At 59.4% G+C, this 24,129-nt stretch overlaps 1 protein-coding gene across 2 annotated transcripts in view; it reads right to left on the reverse strand.

Annotated features, from left to right (window-relative positions):
• Window positions 1-2,824: 2,824 nt before the first annotated feature.
• The window catches only part of AGAP3 (ArfGAP with GTPase domain, ankyrin repeat and PH domain 3), a 102,725-nt gene continuing 81,420 nt past the window's right edge, over window positions 2,825-24,129 (reverse strand). For both annotated transcript variants that reach the window (XM_088172485.1, XM_088172416.1), the window contains exons 12-18: window positions 21,742-21,915; window positions 17,239-17,400; window positions 6,676-6,830; window positions 6,193-6,283; window positions 5,617-5,839; window positions 4,355-4,610; window positions 2,825-4,125 (exon numbers count right to left, since the gene is read on the reverse strand). In XM_088172485.1, the coding sequence (XP_088028611.1) occupies window positions 3,901-4,125; window positions 4,355-4,610; window positions 5,617-5,839; window positions 6,193-6,283; window positions 6,676-6,830; window positions 17,239-17,400; window positions 21,742-21,915 (1,286 nt within the window). In that variant the 3' untranslated portion in view covers window positions 2,825-3,900. The remainder of the gene's footprint in view (window positions 4,126-4,354; window positions 4,611-5,616; window positions 5,840-6,192; window positions 6,284-6,675; window positions 6,831-17,238; window positions 17,401-21,741; window positions 21,916-24,129) is intronic.

Genomic DNA, 24,129 nt, shown 5'->3' on the forward strand with positions numbered 1-24,129 from the left:
TGAGCTCCCTCTGACCAGTCCCCAGCTCCTCTGCAGCCTGTGCCAGCTTGTCCAGTGTCCCCATCAGCCAGGCTGGCACTCCCCCCTGGGCTTTGTGACTGCCTTTGCTGTGGGTGTCTGCACCCACCCGCAGGCCTGACACCATGAAGGGGCACAGGGGGCAGGTGCTGTACTGGATGTGCTGGTGCTGTACGTCAGTGAGCACAGGCCAGGGCAGCTGGGACACTGTCACACCTGTGCCTTTTCCCCCAGAGGCAAGGCTGCCTGGACACATGGAGGCACAGCAGATCCTGTGGCAGGATCTCTGCCCTGACCATCTCCTGTAGAAGCACCTCTGCATGTGCTCAGCATGTGCCCAGCAGCTGCAGGGTGGGCAGCGCTGCCCCACATCCCTACTGTGCCCACCTACAGATCCCTGCTCAGCTGGGGCTGCAAGAAGGCCCATGGGGCTTCAGTTGTGAGTTGTACCCTGTGGGGCTTTTTCTGGCAGTGCCCAGGCTCTCTGGGAAGTGCTGCAAACCGGTGCTATGGGTGGTTCCCAGCCCGAGGCTGCATACTGTGGATTTACTCACGGTGCAAGGCTGCATCCCACAGCTCCTGCCCCACGGCACCCATCTCCCTCCCCTGGCTCCAGCCTCAGCTCCGGGTGCTGCCACGGACCTGCTCGGGGCCAGTAGCACAGGGACAGTCCCACTGCTGCTGCCCTGGCACGGTCCTGTGCTGTACAGCAGAGCAGAGGGCTGGCCTGTGCCCTCCCTGGCATCGGCCTGAACACAGACACCTGACTCCTGCCCCAAAAAAACCAGACACTGTGCCCTTAAACACAGACACAGCTCCAGTCCCTAACATGGACACACACCTCTTCCCCTGAACACGGACATGGAGCGCCTGCTTCATCCAGCCTGTGCTGGCCGGGGCCACCTGAGGCCACACTGGTCACCTTGGCACCCAGATGTGCTCCAACACTGAAGTCACGCTGGGCTGGGGCAAGGCAGGACTGGGCACAAGTGCTGCTGCTGTGGGGTCTGGCCCACTCTTGGCTCCCTGGGACGGTGTCAGAGCCTGCAAGGATGTGCTGGCATTCCCTGCCCCCAGGTGCCAGCAAATGGGCATCTCTGGGATCCCCAGCACCTGTCTGTAGTTTGTGGGCAGCAGCAGGGCACGGAGCCTGTCCCCACGGGGCTGTGCCCACAGCAGTGGCACTGCCAGCAGAACCTGGCCAGGGCTCTGGGTGCCCCGAGGGGCTGCAGCCCATGGGCACAGCAAGGCCGTGGGGGCTGCGTGGCCCCACACCAGGGACACTGATGATCTCCGTGGGTCCCCTCCAGTTCAGGGTTTTTCAGCATTTTGATTCCAGAGCTGTCCCCGCACGGCTCCTGGAGCACGGTCATCACTCGCAGCCCCAGCTCCAGCCCCGATGGCACAGGCAGAGTGTGGGGACAGGCAGGGGACACCCCCAGGTGTCCGGGGGTCAGGGCTGGGTCCGGGCTGGGCACCCGCGGGCCCGGGGCAGGGCTGGGATGGGAAGGGAGGCGCCAGGGCTGGGTAGGGCGGGATCCCGCGCGGGAGATGATGTATGGGCAGATGTATCAGATCGCACAAGATAAACAAGCAGTGAATTTCATCAGGGCCCATCATGGCTTTAATTTGGCTGCCTAATGAGTCAGATCCAGCCGCGCAGATAAAAGTTGTCAGAGCCGCAGCCCTAATGAATTTCTTGCCACTTGTAATCAAGGCAGCTTGTCTGAGGGGGATGATTAATGGGCCCCAGAGGAGCTGCCGTCCCTCGGCTTCCATTCCCGTTAATGCAGTCGCCAGGAAATTAACCAAACCCAGCACTGGGCTGGGGCCGGGCGGTGCGGGGGCACCCATGGGCACCGCCAGGGCATGGCAATGAGGGGCGACATGGGTGCAGGGGCTGGACTGGAACTGGGACCACGACTGGGACCAGGACCGGGATGAGGATGAGGTTGATGATGGTGACAAGGGCACACCCAGTCAGAACACATCAAGGAGCGGAGAGACCCTCTGCAGCCCCCAGCAAGGCAGCCCTCCGCCATGGGAGTGGCACGAGGAGGAGGCAGCAGGGGTTTGACAGGGACATCTGAGGGTACCTGTGGCAGCTGGGGGTGTCCTGCACCTCCCTTCTCGCAGCACTGCCACAGGCTTGGGGCCCAAGGCCTGTGCCCAGTGCAGCAGAGCCTGGAGCCCAGCACAGCACAGAGACACTGGAGCCCTGAACTGTGGGGCAGCCTGGGGTGCAGCCAGCCCAGAACCGCCAGCACCGGGGCCCTGCTCTGCCCCAGCTGTGAGAAGCATGCAAAGTCAGGGCTGGCAGAGCAGACACACGGTCCCTTCAGTGCTCAGGGCTCCGGGACTCAATGATCCCTGGTCTGGTGCAGCCGTAGCAGACTCCTTGCTCGCTCTGGCAGCCTATCACTCCCTGCCCATCTCTGCCTTCCCCCGTCCCAGCTTCACACTTGCTGTCCTGTGCACAAGGACCAGCTGGCCCAGCACTCCTGCCCTGCACGTCCCCTTTCCAGCACACTCCTCTGCTGTGAGATCTCCCATCCCACCAGAGCTGTGCATTCCTCTGGGGCCATGTTCTGGCACTGTTCCCCAGGGTTGGCACATCTCCCCTCCACACCTCAGCACTTTGCCATGTCCCAGGGGCCCGGTTTGGCACAGGATTGCTGTTGATCAGAGCCCGAGCTGGAGGAGAAGAGGCTGAATGTTTGTCAGTGTGGGCTGGAGAGGCACCAGACCCAGCTGCAAACCAGTGCTGCGTTGGAAAACCCAAAGGCAGCACACTGAGACGCTGGCCTGGCAGGAGGTGGGTTGCTTTATTGGCCTTTATCTCCTTGGCTGCAGATAACACACACAGGGCAACTCATGGAAAAGAAACCGTATATACAGAGTGTCCATATAAATATTTCCAATGTACATTTTATACACAAGTGACAGAGACATTCCATAGCAGTGTCCAAAGCCTTGAGGTTCCGGCATTCAGCTAGAGGCTTGACCCCAATGCAGAGAGAGATGCTCCTCTCCTCTCCTCTTGCTCAGCTGGAGACCAGCCCCACCTGGGCAGCAGCGGGAGGCTCTGATGGAGACACTGTGTATGGCTTGGAGCTTTAACCTGGAAGGACAGTGACTCTACAGACAGACAGACAGACAGAGCTGGGGATCCCGAGGTGACCATCCTCTTCCCATTGCAGGTCACCAGAGAGGCTGGGGAGGCCTTTGTCCAGGGGCTGCTGTGCTGGGGAGATGTCACCCTTGCATCAGCACGTGGGGAACAGCTTCGGTGCGTGCACCCCTCCTGCACCGGCCAGCAGCAGAGGAGCACGGGGGTGCAATGGAGAAATATGCACCTCCTGCTGCCCCCCACCTCACTGCTGCACTGGGGGGTGTGGCGAGGCCAACACGGAGGGACAGCAGCAGGAAGTGCCCAAACCGACGTGCCTGAGGGAGCAGGTGCAGCCATCAGCCTCCCCGGTACTGCTGTGCAGGGCAGGGGGGGCTACATACCTGAACTGCCCCCAGCCCCTGCTTTATCTACAGATGTGTGTGAGGGGGGGCAGGAGAAACTGCCTCCCCATCCATGTACCGGTCACGAGAACGGGGTGCACTGCAGCCACCCCAGTGATTATGTGGGAGCCCCTCCACAGCTGCCAGCACTGGGTCTGCACAGCTGCATGGCCAGAGGTGGCTGGAACAACAGAGGAGCAGGATGCTGGCTCCCAGCTGGCTCCCAGCCTCCTCTTGGCTGGAACAGGGCTTCTGGTGGGGGCCAGCAGCGTGGGGCTGGTCTGTGCTGCTCTCAGAGCCCCTCCTGCGGCCCTGGTCCCTGGCAGGGCTGGAGGGCAGCTGTGTGGCCACCGGAGGGCCCGTGCAGGGCTAGGCTGTGGCGGGGCTGGCGCTGAGCTCCGGCGGCGCCGCGGTGCAGGCGTTGTTGTTGGCATTGGCGTTGCGGCGGGGCAGGCTGGGGGTCAGCGTGGCCGCGCTGTCGCTGGGGCAGCCGTGCTGCAGCAGGATGTCGATGCACTCCTGGCTGCCGGCTCGCCGGGCGTAGGCCAGCGGGGTCAGGCCCCGAGCGTCCCGGCTCTTCACATCCACTCCGTACTGCCAGGAGAGAAGAGCTGGTCAGTGGTGCCTGGGAACCGTGTGCCCAGGGGCGCGGGAATGGCAGGGAGCAGAGGGGATCTGGGGAAGACAGGAGGAGGGAGCTGGGAGGGTGGGCAGGTCAGTGCCAGTGGGCACGTGGGGGAACCCAGGGAAGCAGGATGGATAAAGGCGGGGGGTGGGGATAGCACCAGAAGCCCTGCGGTGGAGGCTGCGGGCTCTGCCTTACCCAGATGAGCAGCTGTGTGAACACTACATTGGCCATTGCACAGGAGAGATGCAGCGCTGTGCGCCCGTCCCCATCTCCGTAGGTCTCGTTCACCTCCTCCTTGGTGCCGTGGGCCAGGAGTGTCACCACGAGGCGCAGGTCATCCTCCACCACGGCCCGCAGCAGCTGCTGCCCCAGCGGGATGTCAGACTGGGGCAGAGGGGCCAGAAAGAGCTTCTGCTCGTACTTAGCCCGGATCCAGCGCTCCTTCTCCTCCCTGCCACACAGGACATTGTCACTGTCACGGCTGAGACAATTTTCCCGGGCCCCAAGCACAAAAGGACATGAGCATCAGCACTGTCATGTGAACATACCTATGTGAGCAGTGAACATCCATCACACCCAGGTATGCTCTGAACAGCCCCTGCCGTGCCCCTGTGCCCCACAGCTGCCACCAAGTCCCTGTCATCCCACTCTGGACACCTGCCCAACACCTGCTTGACTTGCTGCACCTCCTTACACATCTCATGGACACTGTGTGCTCACATCCAGGCCTGCACAGCAGCAGCGTCTCGCTCCCAGCCCCACACCTGTCTCTGCGCACCCAGGGCTGCGTGCCCGTGCTGTGGCAGCTCGGGGACCGTGCCTGTGCCGTGCTGTGTGCGGGCCATGGCCAGCGGCAGGGAAAGGCTAGCGCTGCACACGCCAGCCCAGTGCCACGGGAGGCCCCTTATCGCTGCCGCCGTCGCGCCTGGTGCGAACAAAGGCGGTGTCCGCGTCCGTCCCGCCGGGGCCACGGGCCGGGATCGATGCTGCCGGCCCGCCGCTATCTGCTGCCATTCTCGCCATCAGTGCCCCGCCGAGCGCGCTCGCTGCCGCCGCCCCCTGACCCGCGCTCCGCCGCTGATAAGCCGCAGAATGGGCTCTTGTTGGGATGAGTGACAGGAGAGTGGCTCCGATAGTGACAGACAAGGGCCTGAAAGGGACGGACCCTGGAGACCCGCACGACGCTGCCAAGCCATCTCTGTTAACCCCTTCGGCTTTGCAGCCAGCCTCGGCTCCCAGAGTCACGGCGTGGCCGCGGCTGCCATTGGAGCCCCAGTGGCCATTAGGATGGCAGGAGAGGGAGGCCAGTGCCCAGCGCAGGCAGACGGGACCCCCAACACTGGAGCATCCTGAGGAATCCTGCCTGCCTCAGTGGCTGCTCTCAACCCCCGCAGTGTCCCCCAGCCCTCCTGGTGTGTTTCCCAAGAAGCATCTCTGGGGTTCGCCACCTCCCTTACCGACTGCTCTCAGGCGTGGGCTTGGGGTAGCCCTCCACCATGCCCTCCCAGACAGCATTTGCAAGCGCGTTGCCGATGGCCGCCATGACCATGAGGAGCTCGCTGGGCCAATCATCCAGGTCCAGGGAGCGCACACGGGACAGGTGGGTGCCCAGGTTGCGATGGATCCCGGAGCACTCGATGCACATGAGAGCACCCAGGTTCAGACTGGCCCAGTCCGGATCTGAGGGCGGCAGGATCAGTAGGGGAAGAGTTAATAACCTGCCAGGACTCACCAGCCCATCTCCCGTGGTTCAGACTCGTATTTGCAGACACCTGCCCACCAGAGCCCTTCCCAGTTCAGTGTCCCTGGGAGAGGTGGACAGGGAGAGGCCGAGACCTCAGGCTGGCCAGTGAGGGATCACAGGCCAGTGTGGTCCGTAGCCCAACCCCGAGGAGCAGGTCCACTACAGGAGAGGACGGCAAAGACACACAGAGCAGGTCTCTGTGGGCTGAGAGAGGGGTGCCTGCGGTGGCTGGAGCCCCCTCCCTCCCTGCCCTCCCCTGGCGATGAGCCCCCCAGCGCACATCTCTTACTGGGTGCGTCGCAGTCCACGCAGAAGCTGTTCCCGCGCGCGGTGCGGACGGCCTGCATGGCCTGCGCGTCGCCCTGGCTGCCCAGCCGAGCCTGCAAAGAACCCCACAAGGCTCCCTTCACCGCAGGCCAGCCACCCCACCACGCTCCGTGAGGCTGGCCAGCGTGGGGGCTCTGGTAACAGGCTCTGCTGTGCGCCAGAGGGGCAGGGGACAGTGCGGAGAAAGGGCAGAAATGTCCAGGGAGGGAATGAACCATGCAGGATCCAGCCACATGGGATGCAGAGTACTCGATGGGGCCAGAGCCAGGCGGGGAAGAGGTGACAAGAAACCTGGGGGAAGTGCACAGTGCCAGGGATGGGACTGAACTCTCACTGGGAAAAGAGGGATCAAGGCAGGATTCAGTGTGGCAAGTGTGGGACATGGAGAAATGTGGCAAAGCAGATGCCAGAGAAGACAGAAGAGAAGTTGGCCAAGGCCTCTTACCTTGTTTTTGCTGCTCTCACAGCCCTGCAGGCTGGCCAGGATCTGGCTCTCAATGGCCTGCACCCAGAGCTCCCGCTCCTCTGATGTTGAGGCTTCAAAGAGCCACGTCTGGCCCGTCAGTGACACGATAATGAACTCAAACGGCTCGTCTGGCTCTGGAAGAGAAAAGGTGTGCCATGACACAGGGCTGGGAAGGAGGGGTCTGCCATGGCAGGCCACCACAATCCCCACGTGGCCGGGTCGAGGCAGCAGCAGAGCCCAGGAGACTGGGACAGGAAAGTGCCTACAGAGAAGAATTAGAGCTCTGTGCCAGCCGTCCCTCCCTCTGCCCCACTCCAAAGGCCAGCTCCACTGGCTCGTGCCCACTCTCCCTGCCCCGTGTCCTGCCCTCAGAGAAAGCTGCCAACCTGTGGAGCAGTGAAATCGGCCCCTGCACCGAGCGGGTGCCTGCAGACAGCACCGGTGCTCAGTGCCCGCCCTCGAGTGGCTTTGGAGCCACGGGCCAGCACACGGAGTGAGCTGGTCCAAGAGGGGCCTGTGGCTGGCTCCTCACCAAGGCTTTAAAGGTGTTCTGCCCTGCTAACCCTGCCAGCCTGGCTCTGCCTCACACGGCCCCCCACGGGCACAGTTCACGGGGTGTCATGTCAGCCTCACACCCAGCACCAGCATTTACCTTTTATTGCCAACTTCAGTAGTTAGTGCAGTAAATGACTTAACTAAGCGGGGCCTGAATGGAATGACTAATAAACGTTATGTCACAGCACACGCTTCAGCTCATAGCAAAATGATTTGTAATTACCTAATTAGCGTTATGCAAATAACACCCTCATCTCCATAATGTGCCTTCCCAGCTCTCTATTAAAAGCAGGGAGTCAACTGCTCAGCTCCAGAGACAGCACGGAGGCCGAGGGGCCTCTGGTCCACATCAAGGCAGAGCTGCTCTGGCCTCAAGCCTGGCAGGGTCTGTGCACACCAGGGGACGTGGGGAGGTGAGCAGGGGAGTCTGGAGGGGTTTGAGGGAGGTCCCCTCCTCTCCTGACTTCTCCGCAGCACAGAAGCCCCTCACTGTGGAGGGAAGCAGCAGAAAGGCAGGGACTGAGGAGCTGCCACAGCCCCCAGTGAATGGCTGCAGAGGCCCCTGGCCAGGTGCCACCAAGGGCGCAGCCACCCTCAGCTACTGTGGGGCCACATGGGCCCATTTGAGCCAGGCTGTGTCCACGAACATCCCCAGAACATGGTGCAGCCTTGGGGAGTCTCCCTAGGAGAGCCAGGTCCACTGGGCATGATGGGAGTGCACAGCCCTTCCTCCCAGGTTTGTGAGCACCTGCACTGACAAGTCCCAGTCCTGGAGATCACCAGGGCTCGTGAACTGGTGTGGGAACACAGGGCTGGGTCTCCACACCATCAGAGCCTGGGGAGCATGGAATGACTCCAGCATGAGGCTTGTCCTGGCTTGCCCTTCCCAGATAGGAAGGCAAGGCTCTTTTACTCCTAAATCATCCTGTGACTCCCCCTGGGGAAAGATTCTGCAACTGCCTCTGTCCTGCTGGAATGAGAGAGGGAGCCCTCGGGAGGATGAGGACGGCAGACTGCAGGGAGCAGGCAATTAGCCACGCTGCTGGACTCTCCTCTCTCTGATGCACGGGTGTAACTGGGACGTCCCACTTTGTCCAGCACCTTCCTCTAGCCCTCAGCCACAGGAGAGACCCCACAGACACCAAGTCCCAGCTCAAGAACAAGATTCTTGGAAAATATACAGCTGCTAGCTTGTGAATACTGGGAGAGCAAATACCCAGCCAACAGGCAGGCTAACAGGCATTGCCTCCTTTGCTTGCTGGCAGCAGCCTCTGTGAGTGCTGCCAGACCCCAGCACGGGCAGGGAGCCTGCAGACTGCGGGGGAGCCAGGACCATCCCCCCACAGCCACAGGGCTGGTGGCTGCCTGGGGCCAGGCACTAGCAGCCAGGAAGGAATGAGCAGCAGCTCCCTGGGGCAGAGGCTGCCCAGGTGCTGGAGGGAGCATCTGCAGACAGCGCTCCTGGGGGACCCTGACACATCAGAACAGGCCCTGCTCTCCTCAAATCACATCCTGCCTTGGTCTGAGCCACCTGTGGCTGCTGCTGCTGTGCTGCAGAGCCCAAGCCAGCTGCCTGCACTCAGGAAGCTCTGGATGCACCTAAAGTCCTGCCTGCTACCGAGCCTTCTGGACAGCAGGAAGAGGTCACCATGGTCAGCAGGACACAGCGAGGATTCCTGCTGTGGGCTCACATGTTTCTGTTTGACCAGCACCTCTCCAGGAATCCCAGCCCCAGCCTTCCTGCTACATTTTCCAGGGAAGCAAATGCCTGCTCTGCCTGCCCAGGGCTCTGGTGTGGGGGTCACTGCTGCTCCTTGAGGCATCACGCTGGGGCAGGGGGCTCCATGTGGCTCCCAGCACGCTGCTCAGGACATTTACAATAGGGCAGGAAGTTCCCTCCTTCTGGATGAGAAATTTCTGGGGCTCCAACCCGACTCGGATGGACTTTCCTACTGTCACAGCTGAGGGACATCCCAGAGCTCTGGGGCTGCCCAGACCCAGCCGTGGGAGCAGTCCCAGTCCAACCAAAGCCCTGGCGCCAGCTCTGCAAGACGCAGGAGCTCCATTCCCTTCCTTCTTTGTGCCTCCTGGATTCCAGCTTCATGCTGAACAAAGGCCGTGTTGCTCTCGGAGCCCGGGAAGAGCTAACAAAAGAGCACAGCTTTTCTGCTGTGCTAAGGCAAATCCCCCACCACCCAGTGCAGGACGGCACTGTGGGGCTGGATCTCTCTGGAGGCCTCAGCACAGCATGAAGAGCTGTGGCCCTGCAGGATCACAGCCCTGGATTCACACGTGAGGATCAGCAGAGCTGGGAAGGGAATCAAGGGCTGGCAGCAGCTTCCAACACTGTGCAGACGTTCTGGGATGGTCTAGGACCAGCTCCTGAGCTCCTCAGGGCACCCATACAAGTTGGATCAGACTCGAGCTGTTGTTTTAGGGAAAGTACTGGGCATTCTCAGCTTCTTCTGGCGAGAGGTACAGGTTTCCAAAGGGTAGCACCAAGCAGATGACATAAGCAGAAGGGTTGAGACTACCTGGCAGAACTCCCTCCTCTGCTCCACACATGGGCACAGGCTCCTTCTCAGAGGCCAGAGAAATCCCAGAGCTTGCCAGCTCCAACCTGACAGGGCTCAGACCTCAGAGGAAGCCACTCCTACAGGAGCAGGGAGCCCTTCCCAGCTGCCGAGTGAGTGGCTGTCCAGGGGCCAGATGGCAGAGCCCGGCCCCCCAGCCCTGCGGCTGCCCCAGTGTGCTGGTGGGAGCCCATTACAGCAGCTCCATTAGAATTAGTGGGCAGTGGAAATGAACGCGCTGCCTCTCTCTCTCTCTTGATGATTTTTTGATGATATTTTAAAGACTGAGCTCCGTGAAGAGTTGCTGAGCAGAGTTTGGTGCGAGCCGGCTCTGCTAATGGGTGTTAACCCCTCGACCCCCCTTCCAACACCGCCCAGGAACGAGGGCTCTGAGCAGGAGCAGGATTAGGGAGGGCATGGCTGGGACAGCAGAGCCACATGGCACCCAGACTGCACCAGCAGCTGAGACACGGGCAGGGACATGAGCAGCCCCAGGGCAGTCACCCTCCCTCTGCCAACACACCAGCCTTGGGGGGAAACATCCTCCAGAGAGCAGAGGGGCACCACGGGGCTGCCAAGAATGAGGGAATGGAGACAGCCTGTGTGTCCAGCCGGGAACCACACCAAAGGGACAGCAGGAGGGTAAGGAAGTGCCCACCAAGACGCAAGGAAGGCAGCCCTGTGGCAAGGTGCTCAGTGGAACAATGTGTCCCACTGACACCTGAGGGATGCCAGAGAGGAAAAGGAAGGGGAACAGCAGTGACACAGAGTGTTTCCCCCACAGCTCGTGTCAAGTCCCCTCTCCATGCTCTGAGCAGGGGGAAGTACAGCTCTGAGCAGAAGGGCTACACAAGGAGCTAAAAATGCCTCAGCTTCAATACAGGGCCGGGGCAAAGCTTGGTCCTGCTCTGCAAAGGGCTCTGGCTACACCCTGCACTGGTGGCCAGCCCACAGACCCTCCTGTGGGGGCCCTGATGTGGAGCCATGGGAACAGTACTTCCCACCTCCTTTCCCGTGGACACCCTGCTTCTCCGTGGGGTGCAGCAGGTCCCCCAGGCAGTGCGTTCCCCTGGGGAGCTGCACTGGGTCAGGCCGGCCCCATGCCTCACCTACCCTACCTGCGGTGCCCCCACACAAGCAGCACAAGCAGCAATATGGGGGGCTGCTCCCCTGTCCCAGAAGCAGCAGGATACAAAGCAGCTCTTTGAGGACAGAGGATGGAGCATTGTCCCTCTGGTCCCCACCAAGTGCAGCAGGACTGTGCTCCCAGCACTCGGACTCCCTCTCTGCACAGGGCACTGGACAGAGCTTCCCCACACCAGCCCAAAGGCCCAGGGCAGCACTGTCTTCCCCCGTGGGAAGGGGGAGTTCAGCACAAAGGATGGCAGGAGCATCTCCATGCCAGCACACCAGGCAGAGAGCCTTCCACTCCAGACAGCTTCTCCTTCCTGAGCAGACAGGTGCAGGATAGTGTGGGACACCTTCCCTGCATCCCAGCAGGTCCGGCAGAGAGGAGCAGGATTCCACTCAACATCAGCAGGACAGGAAGCAGAGCTGGCACTGAGCCCCACTCTTGAAGCAGAAGTCTCCTATGTCACCCCCTGCTCTTCACCATCTCCCAGTCACAGCGAGCCTCTCCCTGCATGCTGTCCTTGTCCCTGCCATCCCTTCTGCTATTTTTGCTGGATAGTACAAGTGTCTCCAGAGGCCCTGCAGAGTGGGCAGTCACACAGGGAGGAGGTGGGGGGACACCTCCAGCATGTGGGGCACAGGGCAGGAACCAGGGCAGGTCCTGTCAGACGTGCAGGGAGACCCTGGCCCAGAGCTCTGCTCTCTGGCTGCCAGGACTGCGAGAAGTGTCCTGGAGCAGGGCAGCCAGCAGCCCCTGGCCTCGGGATGCTTGTTTGCAAGCTGCGACTGTACCATATCATTATGAGGTGTTTGGGATATCAACAAATTAGCAGGCGTCTGGGAAGAGAAGGATGCAGCACCATTCGTAAATGTCAGCTCGCTACCTCCTCATTTTGCAGATCATTAAACCCAATATTCCCAACCTGTATTAGTGCGGCGGGGACAGGCCCCTCTGCGGGGACAGCCGCCAGGAGAGCGCAGCAGGAGCAGCGTGATGGAGACCCCCAGTGCCCCCAGGGCCCTGAGTGCCCCGGGCTGAGCTGGCCCGGCACCACCAGGGATGGCGTGGGGATGGGGGGCAGCAGCAGAGGGGGCTCGAGCAGGGATGGGCACAGGGAGCTGCACAACAGGGGCAAACAGAGGGGTCCCAAACGTGTGTGGGGAAGGACACGGCGTGTCAGGAGCAGCAGGTGCTCCCAAGGGACACCACAGGTACCCAGGGGTGTGCAGGGGGTCATGTAAGGGTTGAAGAGAGTCATTTCTGTGTAGATGGCAGGGAGGATGCAATGTGGGGTGCAGAGCAGGGGAGGGGGCAGAAGGGCTGGGGGCGTGTGCAGGCAGCAGGGAGGGAGGGCACGGACAGTGCGGGCTCCATGGTGTGAGCAGAGGCTGTGGCAGGGTCAGGGCGGTGCACATGAGGGTCTCAGAGGGGTAACACAGAGATGTGCAAGGTCTCCCAGGAAGCAGAGACTGCTGGGGGGAGCTGATGGAGACAGGGGAGCAGCTGAACCACAGAGATGCCCTGCACAGGCTGCCTCCCTCCCGCCAGCACGGAGCTCCAGGGTCCATAATGAGCTGGAGTGACTTGTTAGCACTGAATGAAGAGGCTTGGTGGAGGAAGCGCGGGTGACACAAGCTGTGTGGGGCAGGCGGGAGCTGAGCCATAGCAGCTGGAATCCCCAGCAATCTGCTGAGCACGGCTCAGCCTCACACTCCCGGCTTGCCACGATCGGCCTCGACAGCCCCTGACAGTTGGCATTAATCACGCACATCGCCCCAACACAACTCTTTACTGGCCATCAATTTCCTGTGGGTTTTAAAACTAAAAAACAAAGACAAAACCGCGTCGTTTGGCCGCCACTGAGAAGCACATTAAGGGGCTGTCAGCTTCTCGCCATGCACCCTGCATCACTCTTTAAGCACATGAGAAGTTCATTATCCCCGGAGCTCTGGCAGCCATGGGGGGACTGGAGCAGGGAGCGTCGCGAAGGTGCTGCTGCCCTCAGCCGTGTCTGGGGGCTCTTTGGCTCTCCTGGCAGCCTCGACAGGGGCCCAGGGTCCAGGCCAAGAGCAGTGTGGCTGCAGAGGGGCTGTGGGCAGCTCCACGGCAGGATGGGGCACTCCTGGCCACAGAGCTTTGCTGGGTTCTGACGAGAGCAGACGTTCCCGATGGCCCTTGCAGGATGACACCGCACCTACACCAGGGGATGAGCATCTTCGTCCCCTGACAGCCTGACACACGTTTGCCAGCCTGTGGGGGCTCCCTGACAGCCTGAGCTGCACTCCCCAGCTCGGTGACATCTCCGGCAGCCCAATCCCACGCCTGCCATAGTTTGCGGATGCTCCCTGGCAGCCTGACACGGAGCTCTCTTTAACATGAGCCCATGTAAAAAAGCAACAGCTCGTTTGATTTATGATACTTCAGAACAACTAAGATTCAATTGCTCTGCACGTCCCTGGCTCTGATTACCTCCTAAATGAGATAAACTGATGGCAATTTATCCCCAGACCTCACCAACTTTCTCAGGATGCTAACCTGAGCTGCTCGTGCCTAGCTCACGGGTGTGGGGTGGGTGCAGGCAGGTGCAGGCAGCCTGAGCACAGCCCAAATCTGCTCCCTCACATACCCCCAGGGCTGCTGGGGATGACAGAGGCTGAGCCTGATGCCCTGCCTGGCCCCACGCAGCTCCTGGTGGGTGGGAAGGTTTGGGGGGTGTCCCTCCGCAGTGCTCCCCACACCAGCACAGCCACACTGACGTGAGTTAATGGAAAGCATGGCTCCTCACTGGGCTGTCCCCATGCTCCTGCCAGGACAGTGAACCCTCCACAGGGGGATGAGCACCACGAGGGGACAGCAGCTCTGCCACAGGGCCCGGCAGCCCCGCTCCTGGCACAGCAATTTCACACTTTCACCGTGTTGACTATGCAGAAGCAAAAAACTCAAATTACCCTGCTCTGAAAAAAACTGCCACAACTGTTCAAAAGCAGCTAAAAAAGGTTCAAGGGAGTATCAGTCATACTTAGGGACACCAGTCCATGACACAAACATCGGCCATGCCCATGGTGTGGGGCAATGCTCAGCCCAGGGTTCACAGCTGGGACCTCAAGCAGAGGCTCAGCACCTCCTTGTACTTGTATCCAGTCTCTGCTTGTCATGCAGGACAGTGACCCATCACGGGTGGCCACCTGAACACCAGCCCCAGAGTCACTTGCCCCTCTGCTTCTGCCCTGGCCTGCTGGTCCTGCTGAGGAGCTGCTGCAGTGTCCAGAGCTGCATCAGGTCTTGGAGCGGTCCTGGAGCTCAGGGCAGGAGAGAGACCAACCAAGTCACTCACAAAGGTACCACGGGCAGGAGCTGTAAGCAGGCACGTGGCAGGTGGGGGTGAAAAGGATGTGTGACCCAGCTCCATAATTCATACTGAGCACAGGGATTCACACGGCCCTCTCTTGACCAGGACGTCACCCCTGTGCCAAAATGGGGCACACAGCTGCTGGAACTGGCTAACACCAAGCTGGAAGCTCTAAGTGCAGCAACAGTGGCTGCTCCCATGGACACAGAGCATGGTTCTGCTGGCATGGACGCTGCCCACAGCAGCAGCTCCTGTGGATGCAGGGTAAGCTGGGAGCACGACACAACTGACCCAGCCCCTGGAACTCCAACTTTGCAATTGGATCAATTTTCTAATATACTAGATTCTTTTAAAAAGTAAATGCAAGTTCCATTTGTCAATAGCTGACCAAAAGCCAGAAAGCCAGCATGCAGCAGCCCATAGCAGCACTGTGCCCCAGCACAGCTCTGGGAGCAGCTGCTTCCCTCAGCTCTGCCCCACTGAGCCAGCACGTATTGCACCCATTCACCCACTGGAAAATGACACGGGCTGGGAAAGTCTGGATTCACACTGGGGACGTGGAGGATGGGCTGCTGTGTGCCTGCAGGCCCTGGATGCCCCCTCTGCTGTGCCATGCTCTGCTCACCCCTCACACGGTGCCTGCACTGCTCCTGCACCCAGCAGCTCAGCCTCCTGCTGATGCTGCCATGCACCTGGGCACCAGCAGCACTGCACTTCTCACTGGGGGCTCCTCCTGCTCCAGCACTGGGGCCAGAGGCGCTGTACAAGGTCTGTGTGCAAGGTCTGTGCAGCGACAGATGAAGTTTGGTAACTGACACTTTGCTGGTAAATGAAGTTCTGTGTGATAAATGCCGAGGAATGCACATTGTAGGAAAAAGTTATATTGCTACAACACCTGATAGGGCTTGAAATTAACTGTACCAGCCTGAGACAGGGCCTGGGTAACACTTCAGGTAAGACAGACCTCTGCCTAGCTCCAGTGACCACCATGGTCAAGGACCAGTGCAGGAAACAACAAAAATCCTCTGATGCCCTCATGCTTGCCACATGTCTCCACCTCCATCACTTCACCTTCCAGGGATGCTGCCAAACCAGGAGGGACAGAAAGAGTGAGCGTGTGTCTGAAAAGATATCCCTATTAAACGATGGAAGAACTGGGATTTCTCAGACTCCTGTCCTGGGCACATAAGGGTGATAGTCTCCAGCCTGTGCATCTGGGAGCAGAGGGCTGGGAATTCTGCCAAGCACACATGTGTTGTTGAAAAGGAACTAATCAAATTTTAAGACTTCAAGCAGTGGTTAGTCCGTGTTACTGCTTCATAAAAGTGTTCCCACATTCAATTACCTTTTCTGCTAGGAATTGCATTACATTCTGTGTACTGTGAGGTCCCAGCATCTGCACCTCTCACACCCTGTCAGCTGCACTGAGCAGCCGCAGGACCAGACCTCTGCAAGCACTGACATCAGTCCTGTGCCTCTTGGTCTTTGTTGTGGTCAGCTGAGAGCCCTCATGTCCACTTGATAAACCCAACCATCACACAGAGGTCAGCTTTGGGACCTCCTTTACAACTCTTCCTTAGCATTTTATTTACAGGATAGGACACACTACTTCAGCACATGCTTTCTCAGTCTTACGTGTGGGGGTGCAAAATCATCCCCTCCTTCACTATCCCACTATTCACTCAAGGAATGAGCCTCTCCTTTTGCCAAGCACTGGGCTGAGAACTGCAAACCAGTTTGGGAAGGGCAACAACGGGTCTGAGGAGGCAACATACACACAGAGCTAAGAACAAAGTGCAACTACAGGCAACGCTTCTTGCTACCCACGGGACACCAGTTGGACAGACTCAAACGATGCTCAAGGTTCCTCAAACAACCACCACAGAGGAGAAGCCTGTCTTAGACTCGGTGCATTTCAGATGCAGACAACTATAGCAGCAAAAAAATGAACAGCAGAGCTGCCCAACTGTGCACATCATCAAAGCAATGATTCCAAGAACAAGAACTTGAGCTGTTCTGCTATGGGACACCCGGGCTGCTGCACTGCAGGCAGACACGTGATTTGGAGCAAGGTGCCAGGACAGCTGCAGCACCTTCAGGTACAGACTAATACTTCCTGGCTTGTTTTGCAGCAACTGTTAGCTCCAAACACTTGTACTGAACCCTCCTCCCCTTTGAATGACATCTTTACTTTGGTTCACTGCAGAAGCTTACTGAGTGCTGTGGGACAGGATGACCAAGAATAAAGTCAAATCTCACTTTTTCCAGCAGCTAACCACAGATGCAGGCTTTGGAGAACATGGCTGCCAGGCTCATCTCTACCTGGACAAATCTGGTGTCTTTTCCCAGCAGAATGCTTTTCCATGCTTTGCAGCCTTGTCAAGCTTTGGGTCCCTCTTCAGCAACCACGGACACCAGAATTTCTCAACACAAAACCCATCAGTGTACTCTGAGCACTGGGAAAGACTCCAGTTGGTCCTCTGAAGTAGGCAAGCTTTTCCAAAAGACCCTCGGCTTGAGGCAGGTGCTCAGCACAGGTCTTTTAAATTATGAAAGTTTGGCCAATTTACAAGCCAATGGAAATATGTCCTTTGGTGGAAAGTGTCTGAGAGCACCCCTTAACCATATGGTGTGCTCTCAGGTCTGCTACTACAGTTAGTAATTTTAATTACCAGTGACTGTGTGTGCACACACAGGCACGATGGTGGTTCTGCATGGCATGTGGGAAATGGAGGGAAAGACAGATCAGAGAGGCTGGCTGCTCCTTCCTGCCCCAGCCCAAGGTGCTTGGACAAGGAGTGCTGAGCCCCAAGTCACCACTGAGCCCCCCATGAGAAGCACCCCAAGCCCCAGGCACCCAGAGAGCACTGCAGCACCCTTGGGTGCCTGGCACTCTGAGCCAGCAGAGCTTCCCCCAGGCAGAGCCTTCCTACCTTCTGCTGCCGTGCTGGGGCCATCGAGCCGAGTTGTCCCCGTGCTCTTTTTCCTGCGATGCTTTTTCCTGTTGGCATGTGGTGAGGGAGGCGGCTCCAGCTTTGGGCTGGCAGCACTGGAAATGTTGGGGCTGGAGCTGAGTGAGTCGGCAGTACCGTTAGCTGGGGACAAAAACAAGGCAAGTCATGCACAGCAGGACAGTGACAGTCTCCTCTTCCCAGGACACCCAAGCGCTCTGGAGCCAGCCCCAGTACTTGGCTGGCTGGACCCACAGGGCCCCTGAGACAGGGCAGGAGCTGCCCAGCTCCACGGCACAGGGCTGCTGCCACAGCCACTCCAGCTCAGGGCTGGCAGCTCCTTGGGCAGCCAGGCTGGACCCTCTCTGCACTGGGATCCACGCAGGAGGATCACACAGCTGCACACAGCCTGCAGCACCTCTGGGGCAGCCCCATGGCCCACCCCAAACAAGCTCCTGGGGAAGCAGCTCCCTCACAGGGCTGGACAAGCCTTTTGGGAAGGGACAGGCGCAGAGGGTGCCCTTGGCCTCTGTGGGGCAGGATGTGCAGTCGGGATGTGCAGTCGGGATGTGCAGAGGCTCTGCAGAAGCGCTGCCCTCGCAGGGCTGCTCTGCCAGACGAGGTGACTGGGCTTGCCACACTCAGGAACCCGAGCATGATGGGCTCAATAGGCTTCCGATACGGAGCTGAAGAAGCTGCATCCCCAGCAGCAACGCACCAAATTTATCCTCAATCATACTGTTCCTTACAATTAATAGCAGAATTAGAAACAATCAGGGAGCTGCCTAATTACTGTCAATTAGAGTGCGCTAATCAAGCTCCGATCACACACACACACGCTGCCGCTGCACTCACCATTAAATGTCAAATTTCATTAGAGACCAGCAACAAAATCAAAAGCCTGACATTCAATTTCAGCAGCACACACAGCGCAGGCTTCCAATCAGCATAAAAATGCAGACTCCGGGGAAGGCAACGAGGCGCAGGAGCCCTCGCTGCACTGTTAACCCTCTCCTAAATCCACTCCTGCTGCTCCAGTGTCCACCACCCCCAGGGCAGAGGTGGCAGCTCCGTGCCCAGCACCCTCTGCCCCAGGCAGCCTGCCGTCCCCTGTGCCACAGTCCAGTGTCTCCCATCAAGTCCTGACCTCCCACTTCCATGCTCTGTGGCACCTGGAATTAAGACAGGAATCACAGCACTGCACAAGGGCAGCAGCTCCAGCAGTGGGACGGCAGGGACCTGCCAAGCCTTGCTCCCGCCCCAGCCCGTCCTGTGCTCCCTCGGCTCCTCCTGGTTTGTCAGACTGGTTTATGGGGTTTGGTCTGCCTCGACAAACACCAGCAGTGGGGTGGAGAGAGGCACAGAGGGGCACAGGCCAGAGCTGCCCCAGGCAGGGATCGAGGTGCAGCTGGTGCTCCCCTCACACAGCCCAGCGAGGCTGCAGCATTGGAGCTCTCCCAGCTCTGCTTTCTCCTGCACTGACACACACCAGTAGGGTGTTTCTGCTGCTATTTATCCATGGGGAAATAGCTCACCCTTGACAATTAAGAGAGATAAATCTAATAAAATCAGACTCCAGTTTTCTAAATATAAATTACTGATCATGCTACAGGACCGTGCTTAGAGCAGGTGTGAAGCACCTTCAGCTCCCAGCCATATGTCACAGGGGACCTGAACTTTCTCATCAGTGGCTACATGTGGTGCCTCCATCCTCCCTCTGCTGCCCACCTGCTCACCAGGATGCTCCCTGGGCCAAATCCCACACCTCTGGCACCCTGCCCCGCTCCAGGCTCAGCGAGAGGGGTCACACATTTCTGCACTCCCCCTCCTGTGGCCTGCCATGAGCCAGGCAAATCCTGAGGGATCATCACCCACGTCCCTGCTCTTACTGCCCAGCAGCCAACACCAGAGTTGGGGACTCGCAGGGCCCCCGTGGGATGGGGACAGGATGGCAATGGGGTAGGGGCAGCACATGGAACACACTCCCTGTGCTGGATCAGACATTGCTCACTCTCCTTCCCCAGTAGGACAACTGAACCCCTCACCCAAGGACTCCTAGAGCCCCATGTCACCAAGGGAACCTTTCACAGGCACACCTGGGACCTCCTGGGCCCTTCTCCAAACCAGTCAGCCTTAGGGGGCACCCTGGAACCCCACAGGTGGGCTGCAGAGCTCCTGCAAAAGGGGCAGATACAGAATGTGCTGGAGCATGTCTATATGACCGTATGGCCCCATCCCATTGCTCTTCCATGTACTCTCCAGGGCACAGCCAGAGCAGACAGCCTGTCCCCAGGAACTGGGATGGCAGCCTACAGCCTTGCTATATGCCCAAAATCAGCTCTGAGCACAGGAAAATTCCTCACCTGCCCTGCCATGCAGAACTGGGAACACAGCAGAGAGCCTGGCCTCTGGCAGAGCTGGGCTCAGGTGTGGTGCAGGACTCAGCTCAGCTTAGCTCAGCTCCTTGATGGAGGGGTGGTTGTGCTGCCCAGCTCAGCACACCCTGCCATGTGGAAAATGCTGCCCACCCAACAAACGCCCCCTCCCTCATGACACTGGGAATCCACTTCTGTCAGCTGGGCTGTGGGGCACACAGAGCAGGGATGCAGCCCTGGGAACTGCCTGGGACCCATGATGTGCTGTGGGCCCTGCAGAACAGCTGGCCCTGTGCTGAGTCTGTGGAGCACTAACACAGGGCCTGGGGTCCAGCACAGGGCAGAGGGACCTGAGAATGGGTGAGCAGCCAGCAGCACACAGGACAACACTGAGCACTGAGACACCATCTCACTCCTCCATGTCACTGGCAGGAGCAGCAGTACAGAATCACAGAATGGTGTGGGTTGGAAGGGACCAAAGCTCACCCAATCCCACCCCTGCCATGGGCAAGGACACCTTCCACTATCCCAGGCTGCTCCAAGCCCTGTCCAACCTGGCCTTGGACACGTCCAGGGATGGGGAAGCCACAGCTTCTCTGGGCACCCTCTCGCCTCACCACCCTCTCAATAAAACACTTCTTCCCTATATCTAGTCGAAACCCATCCAGTTTTAGTTTAAAAACATTATTCCTTTTCCTGCTACAGAGTGTGCAGATCAGCTCCCATCTGAGTCTTCAGTTACTGTGCACAGAAGAGGCAGACTTGTCCAGGGGCTGTGAACATGGACAGCTCCTCCACGGACAGGAACAGAAGGACAGGGAGCAGAGGGATGGAGAGCAGAAGGGGCAGGACAGGGGACAGAGGGATGGGGGCATGGGCCGGCTGGCTCTCCTGTGCCACCCAGGGCAACACACAGCATGGCTGCGGCAGCCCCCAGCTCTGCAGAGGAGGAAGGATGAGACCTGCCATGACCTGGGGCAGGAGGGAACTGGGGCAAGGAGGTGCTCTGCAGCGGGCTGGTGCCACAGAACCGATGTGTGCCAAGGTGTGTGCCCCGCACACTGCTGCAGGAGGGCACTGGAGCTGCTGCTGGGCATGCCAGGGCTCGGAGCTCCGGCTGCCGGGCAAGGGGCAAGGGGCTGCCTGCAGTGGGAGCCTCTCCAGCACGGGGACGAGCAGGCACACCCGTGCCCAGAGCCCCTCGCAATGCCCTTCCCCGGGCTGGGCTGCCCCGCTGTCCCCGTGTCCCAGCCCGGGGCTCCCGGCACAGCCCCGCTCACGCTGCCCCTGCGCTCCCCTCGCCCGCGCTGCCCCATCAGCAGTAACAGTCTGATTAATTCGCTTCCAGCAGGGAGCTGATGGGGCCAATGATGGAGCCGCTGCATCAGGCGCGCTGAAATTGATAGTTTTTCACAGTTACAAATGAGGAGCCTCCTCAGCTGCAAATGGCGCCCGCACAGTCGGACTCCGGTAATGATCATAAAGAGGCTCCTTTAAACTGCGAAAGCCCCTGGGAGCGGGCGGGGGGGCGGCTGCCGCGCTAATGAGAACTACAAGGGGCGAGCAGGCATGGAAATGGCTCCTCCACTCTTGATGTGCATTTAACTGCTTTTTTAGTGCGGCGGCAGAGCCAGGAACGAAGGAGTGATGAATGCAGCACAAAAGCATTTATTTTCCAATTCGGCAAAGTGGCTACGTTGGGAAATGTATGAATTATTTTAATTCACTCAACTGTCCTGAAACATCACTGAGAGCGAGTGAGCGTGGGGGGAGGGGGCGGGCCGTGCTCAGTGTGTGCTCCAGAGACAGGAATCACTCCTGTTCCTTCAACTGCCCCGAAATCTGGGAGATGGGGGTGCAGCAAGGTGCAGTGATGGGGGAAAGCAGTGGTACCCCAGCACGGAGAGCTCACAGTAAGGTCAGAGCAGAGGGCTCGGAGCCATCCTGCTGCAGAGCAGTGTCCCTTGGCTGGAGCCTTGCAGGACAGCTTCTTCCCTGGCTGGGACACTGCCAGCTGACCCTCACCACGGGGGACAGCCCCGAGGAGGCGCAGAAGCTGTGTCTGACACGCGTGAGGCTGAGGGGAGAACTCAGAAGGGCTACTACTCACAGGGGTTGGGGCAGCTGCCGGGGATAGCCACGGCCTCGTTCCACTGGTCCGCACTGGAGACGGAGTAGGAGCGCTGGTGCATCCCGTCCGGCTTGGAGCTGAACCCAACCAGGTTGATGCCACTGATGGAGCGCTCCGAGTGCAGGGAGGTGCTGCTGGTCGAGTGGGGAGCGCCTGCAAGAGACGTGAACAGAGCACGGACTGAATGCTGCCTGGAAGCACCGTGGGAGAAGGCAAAGCTGTCCCGTGCCTGCTCCTCGGCTGGCCCCACGAGCACAGGCTCTCTCTGGCTCTCCTCTCCCAAAGGCTGCTGACGGAAGAGCCCAGCACACCCCACTTCCCCGAGGGTCCCCCAGCTGAGGGGGTTGCAGTGTAGCACCCTGAGATGCACAGCTGGAGATTCTGGCACGCAGCTTCCCCACAGCTAGAGTTCATGGTCGTGATTTTCACTACAGCCTCTGGCACCTGGGCATAGCCAAACCCACCCCACAATCAGCACACCCACTTTCATCTCTCAACTTCACTTTCTTCTGTGTCCCTGGCAGGAAATCCAGCCATGCTGGGGGCACTGGGAGAGAGTGTGAAATCACATGGAGGGTGTCAAAGAAACAAGCAGGGGAACAGATGTCTGTAAGGTGGGGATGGCAGGTGGGAGTTCCCTTTCCCACTAGCTCAAAACTGCTGCGGCTGAGCCCAGGAACCTGAACCCCCAAGAGAGGAGTGCTTTTGGGACTAGAGGCTGCCAAAGATCACTCAGTGATGCAAAATGGGTCAAGTGTTCCTGGATTATAGGAATACCCAAAACGTCCAGAATAGCAAATAAAATGGTTCTGACAGAGAGCTCACACCCTCCCCTTCAGTGTGGAGGCATTCTGCCACAGAGGAGGACACTGGCCCGAGGGATCCCACTGCACCTGCCCACCACCAGCCCCCTCCCACGCTCCCCTCAGGCCATTCTGCTCCAGCCACTGTGGAGCAAATGCTCTGGGAGCTCAGGGCTGAGAGAAGGGGCCCCGGCCCTACTCCAAAGCTACATCTCCTCCTTCCCTGCCTGGAGGCACAGACACTGAGCTGGGACTCTCAGTGCAGCCCACCTGGCCATGGCCCAGGGCAGGGCCACAGAACAGCTCCAGATGCTGCTCACCCACAGCTCCAGCCCTGCAGTCATGATGAAGCTGGGCTGCGAGGCACCGAGCCCTTGGCCCGACGGGCCTGGTGCAAGTGGGAGCCTTCCACGGAAGCAAATGAACATCTGTGGAAGCAGGTCCTCAGTGGGAGCTGCTACACCCAGGACAGCTCACCTGTCTTCCTGTGTGAAACCAGACTCACTTGGCTCCCATGGATCTCAGCATGGCTAAGGTGGAAGGGAGCTCTGGCATCATCCTGTAGAGCCTGGCTCAAGCAGAGCCCCCAGAGCCAGTGGCCCTGGACTGTTTCTGATGAGTTTGGAGCATCTCTAAGGAGGGAGATGGCATAACCTCCCTGGACAACCTATCCCTGTGCTGTGCCACCTTCTACAAAGAGCAGAGCCCCACAGAATCCCATGTGAAGCCCCAGAGTTCGCACATCAATGTATGTTTCTGTCCCTGCTGTTTCCATGAAAACCCAAGGGATGCTATTCAGATGTGCCCAGGCACAGCCAGGGCTGATGAGTGCCTGACAGGACAGCTCAGGAGCCCAAACACCCCCTCCAAAGGCAAGTGCTGAAAGGAGGGGTGATGTGGCCCCCAGCCCTGCACCAGGCATGCCTCCATCCACCATCACCACCACCATCACCACCACCACCACCAGCATCATCATCATCATCATCATCATCGCCACCACTCCATCACCAGCATGGCGGGTCCCTCCCACCCTCCTCTTCCCTGTTCTCATCCTGGACTTTTCCCTGCAGAGCTGTGAGCCTGGCCTGCAGGTCCTGCCTGCCAGCGATGCCTATGGAGAGCCCTGCACCTGAGCTGCCAGGACCCTGCACCCCAAACTGCCCTGCACCCCTGAGCTGCGAGGACTCTGCACCCCAGACTGCCCTGCACCCCTGAGCTGCCAGGACCCTGCACCCCAAACTGCCCTGCACCCTGTGCTCCCAGGACCCTGACCCCAGGCTGCCAGGACCTTCCTTGCAGAGCCCCACCACGTCTCCTGCCTCCAGCCTTGCTGCTGCATGTTCCCCCTCCCTCCCCTTGTTCAGCGCCACAGAAACACGTGTAAAACCATGACACTGACTTTGCCTCTAATTAGCCCTTAATTTACAAGACACACTCGGAAGGGTAATTAGCTGGCGCTCTGCTCCTGACTGCTGCATCCATCTCCTCTCTGCCTCCTCGTGGGAGGGAGCCTGCTGCTGCTGGAGCAGGGACAGAGCTGCTCTCCTGGGACTGGGGTGGGCTG

Source organism: Sturnus vulgaris, chromosome 1 (assembly GCF_052056855.1).
Source record: "Sturnus vulgaris isolate bStuVul1 chromosome 1, bStuVul1.hap1, whole genome shotgun sequence".
Lineage (NCBI taxonomy): Eukaryota > Metazoa > Chordata > Aves > Passeriformes > Sturnidae > Sturnus > Sturnus vulgaris.